General features: G+C 44.4%; 1 protein-coding gene across 1 annotated transcript in view; it reads left to right on the top strand.

The window, feature by feature from the left end:
* Parp16 (poly(ADP-ribose) polymerase family member 16) overlaps positions 1–12243 on the top strand; it is a 50693-nt gene extending 38450 nt beyond the window's left edge. The window contains exon 8 of the mRNA XM_047541087.1: positions 11776–12243. Coding sequence (XP_047397043.1) covers positions 11776–11792 — 17 coding nt within the window. The 3' untranslated portion in view covers positions 11793–12243. The remainder of the gene's footprint in view (positions 1–11775) is intronic.
* Positions 12244–12839: the final 596 nt, after the last annotated feature.

Genomic DNA, 12839 nt, shown 5'->3' on the forward strand with positions numbered 1-12839 from the left:
TCTGTTTTCAGGAGGAAAATAATATCCCCTGTTTTAGTCAGCTTTTTTTTTGTCTCTGTAACCAAAAGACCTGACAAAAATGATTAGAAGAGGAAAAGTTTATTCGACTCATGGTTTCAGAGGTCTCAGAGACCATAGGTGGCTAACTCCATTACTCTGGGCTCAAGGTGAAGCAGAATATCCTGGGGGGTGTGGAGGAGGCAAGCAGCTCAGGACATGGCAATCAGGAAGCAGAGAGAGCTCCACTCACCTGGGACAAAATATGAACCCAAAGGCACACCCCAGTGACCTATTCCTCCAGTTATACCCTGCTGTCCTACATTTACCGCCCAGTTAATCCCTATCATTGGATTAATCCACTGATTAGGTTAAGGCTCTCCTAACCCAATCATTTCACCTCTGAAGAATTCTTGCATTGTTCAGCACACGAACTTTTGGGGGACACCTCATATCTAAACCATAACATCCCCTAAGAAACCCAGATCTATACTATTTGAAGAGCCTGAAAATTTTAAGTCAGCATTCAATTTAAAGTGGTCCCAGTCTGATAATGCCCACAAGCGTCAAATGCAAACCCCACTGGAAAAAACTCTCTTCATTCTGCATCTCAAGGAATTCTCACAGATAATTCCAAAGAAATAAGCAGCTCCGAGTTGAAAACTACAGAACATTGAGCAAACAAGAGACAGCAGAAACAAATCTGCATGGACTTCAGATATTGAACTTTTCAGACAAATAGCAAAATAATTATGTTTAAATGCTTAACAAGGAAAAGAGAAACTTGAGGTAGAGGTCTAGCCACATGGGGCTTCTCCTGTAGTGGCATGTCATTGGAAACATCCCAGAGGACAACTCAGTGGCTTTGCTCCACTCACAGGACCATTTGTTAAGTCTGTGGGAAGGAATAATAGACAGTTCACAGAAAGTATGAAAGACCTAATAAATACTTTTTTGCATTAAGCATTGGCATATCCTACAGGTATGCAGTGTTCCTGAATGTGACGGCTTAGGAATGAATACAATTTGAACTCACTCATGTTTAGAGAAGGTGTCGGCAATTGAGAACTAGGCAGATCCACCCACCCTAAAGTAAACTGCTTGAAGAAATTGTATTCCAAAGATACTAGATGGGGAATTTTGAAGTTGTCATCAATATTTCCATAATTCAAATGGAGATTTTAAAAGCCCAAATAAAAGAACTGTGGGCTGATGAAACAACTGATTGAGCATCAGTTCTTTTTTAAAAAGGCTCTCTTGAAGGTAAATCTTGAATTTCAGCTTTAGAGGAACTAAGGTTACTTTGTTGAGCAATGAAGGAATTACAGTATTTATTGACTAAATACTTTTGTCTACTGTTATGCATTTAAATGTTTAAAAAATCCTTTACATTGTGGGGTTGGGGCTATGGCTCAGTGTTAGAGCGCTTGCCTAGCACATGGGAGGCACTGGGTTTGATCTTCAGCACCACATAAAAATAAGTAAACAAAGGTATTGTGTCCATCTACAACTATAAACAATTTTTTCAAACCTTTTACTTGTTCAATAAAGAAAGAGAGCTTAAAAATTTGAGCAGGGAGCAAGAGACTGATGAAAGAGTAAGTATATTTGAAGAAGAACCAAACAGAATGTCTGTCTAGAATTTAAACTATCAAAACTAAGTCTACAGTTCAAAAACTGTGTTTAAAGGGTGATTAGTCATCGTCGAGTACATCAGACCCAGTACAATTAGAACAGGAAGACAAATCTGAAGATATTCTCTATTTTTTTAAATTTAAAAAAATTTTCAATCAATAATTTTTCTTAATTGTAGATGGACACAATACCTTAATTTAATTAATTTATTTATATGCGGTGCTGAGAATCTAATCCAGTGCCTCATACGTGCTAGGCAAGTTCTCTACCACTGAGCTATATAACCCCAGCCCTGAAGATATTCTTTAAAATGTAGCACAAATAAAAGATGAAACACATGAAAGCATAGTTCAAAGACATGGAGGATGGGGTGAGAAGATCCAAGGTACTATAATTTGAGGTCCCAGGAGAAGAGAGAGATAATGGGCAGAGGCAATATTTATTTGGGAAGAACCCTGTCTTATTTTTAATTTATTTTGTGATGCTAAGAATCAAACTTAGGGTCTCACATGTGCCAGACAAGTGCTATACCACTGAACCACATCCCCAGCCCCACAGGCAATATTTAAACAGTGGCTGAGACTCATCCAGAAATTCATCAATCCATGTATTCAAAGACTCCCAGACAAAAGGAGACCTGTAATTAGCCATATCATTGTGAAAATGCAAAATATCAACAGAGAAAGTATTAGGGACAGATTGTTTTCAAACTGGTGGGCAATTAGACTGAAACAACTGATTTCTCAATAGCTGGAAGAGAGTGGAATTGCATCTTCAATGTGCTGAGAGAAGATGACTGTCAAGCAAGAATTCTAAAACTAGTGAAAAAATAAGAGGAAGAAAATATAATGGCATGATGAGAAAAACAACTATATTTGCCACTAGCAAGCAGAAAGAAATCATTCCAGATGGAAAGAATGAGAGTCAAAAAGGAATGTGGAACAAAGATAGTGGTGTGCATGTGGGAAGATAGAAAGAAATATTGAAAAACAGTAATAGCAATGTTTAGTAGGCTTTTAAAAACAAGATAAAATTCAAATACATTAAAGCAGTAGTATATAAGTTAAGAGAGGAGAAATCAGAGTTCATTCTAAGGTTCCTGTACTATTTGAGAACAGATTAAAGACACTGATTAGTTTAGACTTAGACAAATAAAATATGCATGTTAAATGTCTAGTGTAACCACTAACAATAGCAAAAAATTAGAGTCTGCAAACCAGTAAAGGAGAAAAATGGATTAAGAAAAAAATAATAATCAAGAAAGCAAGAAGAAGCCAGGCATGGTGGCTTCTACCTGTAATCTGAGCTACTCAGGAGTGTTTCAAGTTTGAGGCCAGCCTGGGCAATTTTGTATCTCAAAATACAATGAAGGAGGTTGAGATGTAGATCAGTGGTAGAGGGCTTGCCTAGCATGCATGCGACCCTTGGTTCTTCCCCAACGCTCTGCCAAATAAGAAAAAATCTAGAAAAAGGGGAAAATATAAAATAATAGGATATGAATAAATAAATGTATCTTTATGCATGAGCAAATATTAATATTTAATAAATATAAGTGGACTAAATGATTCAGTTAAAAGAGAAAAGATTGCCAGACTAGACAAAGCAAATGAATCCAGTTATAAACTGTTAGGTTATCTTATGAGAGACACAGCTAAAATATAATACAGAAATCTTGAAAGTAAAAGGATGGAAAAAATCCATAAAATACCAGCCAAAGAAGGTTGATATATTTACACTAATTTTTGTAAAAATGGATTTCATTATGAGAAACGAAAGGGTCACTTCATAATAATACAAGGTCCAATTCATCAGAAAGATAGAATAGCCATAGATTTATAAACACCTAACAGCATAACTTCAAAATACATAAAGCAAAAGGAAAAAGCAATGGGAGAAAAATAAAAATAGACAAATTTACAACATAGTGGGAGTTGTTAGCACACTTCTCTCAATGGATAGATCAAGCAAACGGTCAGTAAGGAATAGGAAACTGAGGTCCATAGAAGGAAAGTGACATGCTGGCCTTTATCTTCCACAAATATTGAGTGTCTCTCATGTCCCAGACTCCACACTTTTTAAAAATTTTTTCTTTTTAGATATACATAACAGTAGGATGTATTTTGATATATTATACATACATGGAATATAACTTCCCATTCTTGCAGTTGTACATGATGTAGAGTTACACGGTCGTGTGTTCACATATGAACATAGGAAAGTTATGTCCCATTCATACTACTGTCTTTCCTTTTCCCATCCCCTCCCTTCCCTTCATTCACCTTTGTTCCAATGAACTTCTATTCTTCCCTCTCCTCCTTAGCATGTTAGCATCCGCATATCAGAGAGAACATTTAGCCTTTGGTTTCTGGAGATTAGCTTATTTCACTTAGCATAACAGTCTAAGTTCCATCCATTACTGGCAAATGTCATAATTTCATTCTTTATCAGACTCCACACTTCTATGCTGGTCATTTAATCTATAGAGAAAAGAATGCTTTATGGGCAGGAATTTGTAGTATTTTACAAATGAGTGGGCTGAGACTTGGAGAGGTTAAATAATTTGCATAAGGTGCTCATCCTCAGAAATCTTAAATGTCATGTCCCATTCCCTAACAGTCTTCTGCCTTCCTACTTAGACAATCAACCCCCTACACCTCTTCCTTGATCTGTTTAACTTACTAGAGACCTCTAGCCCCAGTCTCTCTGCTTCCTCCTATCACTCTTCTTCCTCAGTCTGGACCACTGGAGGGTCACGTGAATCCTTCCCTCTCCAATACCTTGATTCCCTTGCACTCCTTTTCTCTTTGGCTCAGCTCATCTCTGCCTTTCCCCTACAGTCTGTCTCTCCTGAATCTAAGAGTCACTAGCCTGCTGAGCCCTGCTGGAAAAAGCTGCCCATCTCAACAACTTCCCCCAGTTTCTGGATCCTGTTATCTCTGCTGATGCTGAGACTTGGCTCCATCCGCCTCTGCTCACCCCTTATCTCCAACCCTCTCTCCATTGGTGCTTTCTCCTAAGCACAACCAAGTTGCTTTGTTCTGTAAGGAATTCTCCTTCCCTTTCTGGCCACCTTGTGACTACTTCATTCCTCTATCCAAATTTCTCTGAAGGGTAGTAAATGCTGTCTCCACTTTATTGTCTACTTTTCCTTCCTTCCTTATCCTTCACAGATGGCTTCAACCATCATCCATCCCCCTGAAAATTCTCCTAAAACCACCAAGAACCTACCAATTACTAAGTCTAAAAGATTTTTCTTTTTCCAGTTTTTAATTTTTTGTAACTAGATTCCCCTAGGTCTTAATAGCCTCAGGATAAAACTGAAGTCACGAGAATAAAAATGAAACAGTAAGCACACAAATTTCACTTGCTCTTTGCATCCACCTGCTGAGGTGGTTGAGGAGCCCCTTCGGCCCCTGCAAAATTTACCTACTTGTCCCTGAGAGGCCTCAGGCAGTGACTCATATGAGCTCACAAACAGCCTGATCTCCTGTCAAGTCTTCTCCATGGCCCTGCCTTTTCCTGTCTTGATCAAGGCGAAGAGCTATTAAAAAAAAAAAAAAAAAAAAAAAAAAAAAAAAAAGGAGTGAGGAATACCACCATGGAGGGGGGAATGTTTCTTTCTGCTTTGAGAGTCCCCAGAGCAGAATTGACTTGCTCCTTGAAATCCTAGATTTTTAAAAAAATAATATCTCCCAAAGAACTCAGATGTGAGTGTAGGAGACTAGACTAGGAGGTGAATTCTTTCCTCAAGGAAACAGGCCTGCAACTTGGCTACCCATTATAATCCTTTCCTCCTTTTCAAGTGTCCCACCCCCCACCTTGTTCAGGCATCCACTCTCCTCTGAGTGGCTGTATACTTTTTAGAGAAAGTATCCAGGTCTAACCCATGGGGAGGATTATCATTAGCCTACTGTCGTCAAAGTGATACCAAAACCGTTAGTGATTATATTAAACTTGGTCTTCGTATTATGTGTTGTCCTATTTCATAGGCTGAAAAACTGAAACGCAGGTTCACTGGGTTCAAACAATGTCTTTCAGGTAAAAGCTGACCCCGGATTCTAGCTTTAATTATATATATATATATATATTTGTGTGTGTGTGTGTGTGTGTGTGTGTGTTTTAACCCAGAATTTGTAGTTGTTTTCAGAAGGAAGGTTAGAGTGAGGGTACCTAGACCACCATGCTATCAGGAATGTTCCCAGTTTCCTATCCATGAAGTCAGGTGGTTGGATTAGCCCAGTGATTCCTGACTTTTTTGGGAACATAAACAGTACCAGATGCTTGGTGCACTTCTCATATCCCCTGGAATTTCTTTTACCTTTCCTTCTTTAAATTTTGCCCTTGCATTGGAACTATCCAGTCCCTTAGGAGAGCTGGAAATACACCTGGCCCACAGCCAGTGACTGCTGTGGGAACACAAAAAGTTCAATTATTAAAGAGGGCAAACCCTGGCATGCAATTTATGCTCCTGAGCTCCTCACAGGATCAGACTGAGCTTGAGATTTCACACAAAATTACATCCTTTCCTGATGTCTTCCACTTCCCTTTCCTGCTTCCCTTGTTCCTTACTGGCTTCTTCTGGGAGCATTTCTTTAGTAAACTTGCACATCAGTCTTCATCTCAGGGTTTGTTTCTGGGAAAACCTGACCTGCAACAAGGATTCCTATGAGCTTCTGATGAAAGCTATAGTTACAGTTGTAGTTATCGACCCTAACTCTAGGAAAACATACATACGCACATTCAAAATGTTGCATTTCTTTGTACTTTCCCAACAGCCCTCCATGGACCCAAGAATAAGAATTTCTAAATAGGGGCTTCCAGGTGTCTGGGATCCAAGATCTCTTTAAAAAGTTCCTTTTCTGTTTAAACTAGTCAGCATCGGTTTCTGTTGCTTTCAACCAAGAATCGTGAGGGAGATGCTGCCACACCCTCCATCTTCCAGCAACTCCAGGCTCCTGCTGCTCCCCAGCACCATGCTGGGTTTGCTCCTGCTGTCTTCCCTGCCTGGAGGGACCCTACTGCCATTCATCCTCCCTACCCGACTGGGGACTGAACTCAGGGGCGCTTTACCACTGAACTTCATCCACAGTTCTTTTTATTTTTTAGTTTGAGACAAGGTCTTGCTAAGTTGCTTCAGGCCTTGCTTAATTGCCAAGGCTGGCTCTGAACTTGTATCCTTCTGCCTCCGTCTTCTGAATGGCTGGGATTACAGGTGTGCACCACCATTCCTGGCTTGCATTTCATTTTTTATACTTTGATAATACTTCTTTCAGAAAGACTTCCTTGAGAGCCACCCTCAGAATGATGCCCCAGAGGATGCTGGACGTGATGGCGCATACCTATAATCTCAGTGGCTCAGGAGGCTGAGGCAGGAGGATTGAGAGTTCAAAGTCAGCCTCAGCAACTTAGCAAGGCCTTAAGCAACTCAGCAAGACCCTGTCTCTAAATAAATACAGTAAAAGGGCTGGGAATGTGTCTCAGTGGGTAAGTGCTCCTGGGTTCAATCTTTGGTACCAATAAACAAACAAACAAACAAATAGAAAGAAAGAGGGAAGGAAGAAAGGAAGGAGGAAGGAAAGAAAGGAAGGAAGGAAAGAAAGAAAGAAAGGAAGGAAGAAAGGTAGGAGGAAGAAAGGAAGGAAAGAAAGTCCCCTGAGGGACTATAAGAATGGATGCCCTGGGCCAGCACTATGGGGTAAGTTCTTCACAGGCAGGGACTGTGCTCTATTCTTTTCTGTACTCCTAGCACCAAGCTTGGGGCCTGGTACACAGCAGAGGCTAAAACTTTGTGTAGGATGTCTGAGTGAACGCAGTGAACACATGGTGGTGGCAGGTTTAATGCCCATTTGTCTGTCTGCAAAGACTGCATTTTCCATCTTAGATGGAACAAGGGTCAGACTTGTTGAGAATGAAGTTTTTTTTCTGGCTCAGTAGTTTACTGTTCCCTCTGGCCTTGTAGGGGCTATTGATGCTTCCATGGGAGCCACAGACCAGGCCAGAGGACCCAAAGTGTCCCTGCGCCCACACTTGCCAATGTTTTCTTCTTCCAGTGTGCCCTCAGTTGGAAAAACAAACTCAGGGCACCACGTAGTCCGAGAAGGTGGGGTGTGTGTAGCCTCTCTTCTGGACTCCCTGTCTTGATGGGGCCCAGGTCTCCTCCTCCTCCTTGCCTTCCATTCCTGGACCCCACACCACGCTCCCTGGAGCTCTCTCCCAGTCCTCTCCTGCCACTGGCCAGGAACCTGGGACACTGGACTGTGAGAAAAGTGTCTCCAGCAAGTTCATGTTTCTCAACCACAACTTCCAGAAGCTAAAGCCCCCCAGGGGTCTCTAGCCCCAGGCCTATTAATTGCCATTGAACCTTGGACCAGGAGACTGAGAGCTCTGACCCTGTCACCAGGCAGGGGATGTGCTTCCCCTGGAAAGAAGTTCTGCTTCCTTGCTTTGTCCAGAAACATGATAGCTCTGCAACATGGCGCTGGAGCAGTAGACCTGCCGGTCACTGTGACATGTTGAGAGCCTTTGACAGGGCATTGCTCTTCGCTCTTTCCCAGAGCGCCTGCTCTCCTGTGACTTTTCTTCCTCTAGTTCTGAGAAACCTTCTGCAGACCTCTTTTTCTCAGGAGGAGAAAAGTAGACACTTTCGGCTCTCCCCACCAGGGCTCAAAGCATCCAGCATAGGCAACTGTGCTACATCTAATTCTCTAGTGACTGCTGCCCTTTACCTCCAAGTGCAGTGAGGGAGGTGACAGGATCAGGTGGTCTTGTCCCCATTTCCTACTATCCAGGCTCAAGGCCTGTGTCTGGGGAGTGAGGCCATTGGTCAGCCATGAGGCCAGGTATTCCCTGGGGTACAGGCCTGTCCTACAGAATGCATCCCCAGGCAGGTCTGTCCTGGCCTGGGTCCTGGCCTGGGACAGGGCTGGTGGCTCTGAGGTATCTGCTTGTGGGCATGGCTGACTTGGGAATTCTGGAGTCACAGAGCTCACCCTGGGGACCCCTCGCTTTGCCTGAAAATGCTTTCCCTGTCCCCATTCTCAGTGGGATCTCAGGCATCTCTGGAGTTATATTTTTGGAGAAATGGGTAGTGTGATGCTCTTGATCATCAAAGCAGCAACCTGCGCCTGTAGAGTCATAGTAGAAAGTACTTTCCCATCAGAGCAGTCCTTTCTAGCTGTAGCTATGAGAACTGTATGGAGCGCTATTAAATATACCAATGTCCCAGTCCCGTGGCACATCAATGATCAGTCTCTGAGGCGAGTCTGGTCTTGGGTGCTTTTAAAACTCTGCAGGTGATCCAAATACAAAGCACTGGGACACAAGAACCTTGAAAATAAGCACGGTCATTCTCCCACAAATGCAGATGAGACTTTGGGACTCAGGCAAAGCTACTTGACCAAGGCCAGAGGGCAGATGGAAGAGATGGCTTTGGGGCCTCAAATGGAACCAAGAAGGTGGATCCCACTTTGTCTCAGTGGTTCTAGTATCATGATGCCTCAGACCAACTTGGGATCTCACTTCATTGGCTGGAAAGACTTTTCTGCCACCTCTTTTCCAGGACTGGGCTGAGGCTGCTTCAAGCCCCAAAACACGGGTGGGTCATCTCCACTGGTCCAGCCTCGGTTCCTCTCACTGGAAAGACACACCCTTTGGTGAGGGGGAGGAAGCATTTTTGAGGTGAAATATTGTATAACAGCCAGGAATGGAAAATATTAAAAGCCCACTGGTGCCAACAAATTTCGTGCCAGGGCCAGAAAGTACAGAGAAGAGGAGGGACATCCCTGCAGTGGAGGGCCCTGGGGGTGTGGAGGGGGTCAGCCAGAGGCCACCCACACCCTGTATCCTGGGCTGCCTCCATCTCCTGGGCCAAAGGAAGGCGATGACCCCAAGGGAAGCCCCATGAGCGTGTTAGGTTTGGTGTATCCCATACTCCAGGGAAGGTAATGGAAATAGAGGGTGGCCCACTGGGCATATGGGAGACCAGCCCAGTCCACAGTCCTGTCCTGAATGTCCTGGGTGCTTGGATGCCAAGAGGAATGAGACACGCTAAGAACCTCTGTCTTCTAGGTTCTCACCATAGAGAGGAGGAAGGCAAGAAAATATTGTCAGTGATAAATGTGATAAATGCTCTGCTGGAGCAGTACACAGGGATTGTGGGAAAGAAGAAGGATAGTTAGCTCAGTCTGGGGCTATCAGGAAGGGTTTCCAGAGAAAATGGTGGGTACCTGGGCTGAGTCTTGCTGCCAATAGATATTGGAAGAAGTTGCACAAAGCAGGTGTCTGGGTATGTGCTCTCGGGAGTTATCTCCATGTGTTTGGAAAAAGATTTACTTATAGAAACACAAGCAGATGGACTCATTCTCCCCATGGGGGGTCCCCTCTCCTACTGCTCCCATCACATACAACCAGACACAATTACAAGGCAGTAGAGTATAGTGGATATCTTGGTGTCAGTTGTTCCTGTAAGAAAAATGTTTTAATAAGAACCAGGGGTAGAAGAATGAGGTCCCTGGGTGGCTAGAGATCTGCAGGGTCAGGACTTCAGAGGCTGGGGTAGCTGCTGTACTGAAAAGAGGGAGAAAGGTCTGGAAGGGGATCTGAGGAGCAGTGGTGAAGGAGGAGAGAGGGAGCTGGTGTTAGGATGGCTCCTTTGACCAAGTCTACTAACCCATCAAAGCTCAGTGTGTGTGCCTGCTTGTTGTGAGTACCAAAGAAGGCAGGCAGGCTTTGTGTTGAAGTTGTGGAACAGGAGAGAAAACCGGAGCCCAAGGCAGAGGAGGTTTGGGAGTAGAGGAGGCTCCCTGGGATACACAGACATTGGTGTTTTGGCCATGGGGTACTGGGGTCCAAAGCAGGATCTTCTGGATTTCAAGAGACTCCTAGTAGACATTATGCAGACTCTGTCAAGGGCCTAATGGCCCAGTCTTCTCTTCTTACTGGGGTCCAGAGAGGGAAAGTGAAATGTCCAAGGTCACACTGCATTTGGGGATCAGAGCTAAGTGTGGGCACGAAGTCGTTATGACACACCCAGCTAGGCATGCACACTCCCACGCAGCCGCAGTTATTCACACAACCACTTCACAGGTGCAGGCCCTACTCCCCTGGGTTGCTGTCATGTGCACCAAAGCTTCTCAGATTCCTCATTAAACTGGAGGAGCCGAGTCCTGCCTGCATGTCCTCTCCTGGCTCCAGCACCATGTTATGTGGGTCATGAGACCAGTAGCAGGGAGGAGAGCATTCAGGAACCTGGGCCATGCTGTGTGGGTCTGCTCTGAGCACTCCCTGGAGGTTCCCACAAGCAGGAGAGAATGCTCGCCCCTGGAATTGCATAGCCCCTGGGGGTCAGGGCTGGCCTGCATCTTTAAGGGAGCATGTCTCAGAGTCTCAGGGCAGAGCCAGAGGCCTCATGAGATCCAGAGGCAGGACTGCAGTCCCCTAGGTGAAATGCCAGGTGAAATGCCAGGGAGGCTTCTAGAGTGGAGGGAGGAGCCTAGACCCAGAAAAGGAAAACGGTCTCCAGCCCTGGCTCTGCTCCTCCCTCTATAAATGGCCTTGGGTTAATCCCTTTCCTACTAGGGATCTATGAATTTATTATTTTGAGCCATGTGCCAAGAACACAGAGATAAGTAAGGTAGTCTTCACCATCCAGGAGCTCGTTGTCAAGACAGCATTCCCTGGGGAACAAAGAGTGCTACAATTCCAGGGGGAACCAAGGGGAAGCAGGAAGCTCACGGAGCGGAGAGGTATGGGCTGGAGTGCTCAGGGAGTGTGTGCATGTTTCAGATGTGAGGACAAATCCTCAAATAGTGCTGGTAACCCTCACGGTGCCATGACACTTCAGTCCCCTTCTAGCTGTACCTGCCCCACTCCCTGACTCCTGCTTGGGGAAGCGGGACCCCTGTGTTTGACCAGGAGCGGGCAGTGTCTCAGGCCGATTCTCTAACCCAAACCCAGCCCCAGATGAACCTATCAGCAGCAAAATACAATGGAGCCCCCACACAGAAAGAAGCAAACACACCACAAGAGAAACACCAGGAACCTGAGAGACAAGGACCTGTTCAGCTCCAGCTCCAGCTCCTTATGTCTTTACAAGCTCCTTTTTTTCTCAGGGTGGCCTGAGTGAATCATCATTCTTATTCCCAGAAATGCATAAGCATTAGAGCCTCTTCATCTCCCTGGTGTCCTGGTGGGAAGAAATGAAGAGAGCTACCAACTCGGCCACCATCCTGCAAGAGGTGCCACTGTGATTCAGTGGAAAGATCAGAGGATGGGAATTAGGAGACCTTGCTGGTGCTTTCTTCACCAACTCTGACCAGGGTCAGGCCGAAATGCAAACCGGCAGCAGCTTTGATGGATGAAGAAGCAGAAAAGGGAAGACTTTGGATGTGCTCTCCCAGTATCCTCCTTATCTTTGGTGGAGATGGATTGCTTGAGTGAGGTGGATTTGCAGGAGGTGATTGCTCCTGTCTGACCCAGGAGCTACCTGGGAGATATGAGTCATTGCAGGGGAGGGGTAGTTCTGAACCCCGCAAGTGTGCTTGACAATCAGCAATCTCTGGAGCAGTTCTCAAAAGAGACTCATGTCTGAACTGGGGATAGTAGAGACTGTAAATAAAAGGCCCAAGAGCTGTTTCACTGAATGAACAGTCTGTGTCTTATTTGAGCTTATTTGTCTGTTTTGGGATCAGGTAAGAGAGAGATATTTGTCCCACTACTGATCTTTGTGTCCTGAGAAAGCTCTGTAAAGCTAAGGTCAATGCCACGAAGAGTCACATTGTTAAAAAGGAGTTTTGTTGGAACTGGTGTTGTACCTCAATGGTAGAACCACTTGCCTGGCACTTGGACACAGGGGGTTCGATCTTCAGCACCACATAAAAATAAAAGAAAGGTTTTGTGTCCATCTACAACTAAAAAAGTGGGTTGGGGTTGTATCTGGTTGTGGTACTGGGGATGGAATTCAGGGGAACTTTACCACTGAACTCCCAGCCCTTTTTATTTTTTGTTTTGAGATAGGGTCTAAGTTGCCCAGGTTGGGCTTGAACTTGAGATCCTCTGCCTCAGCCTCCAAAGTGGCTAGGGTTACCAGCATGTGCCACTACACCCAAGTATGACAGTCTTTTCAACAAATTGTATTAGAACAATTGAACATCTCCATGCCAAAAAATAAAAAAAGGAACATTTACCAATACTTAATATCGTATGCAAAA

Source organism: Sciurus carolinensis, chromosome 2, assembly GCF_902686445.1.
Source record: "Sciurus carolinensis chromosome 2, mSciCar1.2, whole genome shotgun sequence".
Taxonomy (NCBI): Eukaryota; Metazoa; Chordata; class Mammalia; order Rodentia; family Sciuridae; genus Sciurus; species Sciurus carolinensis.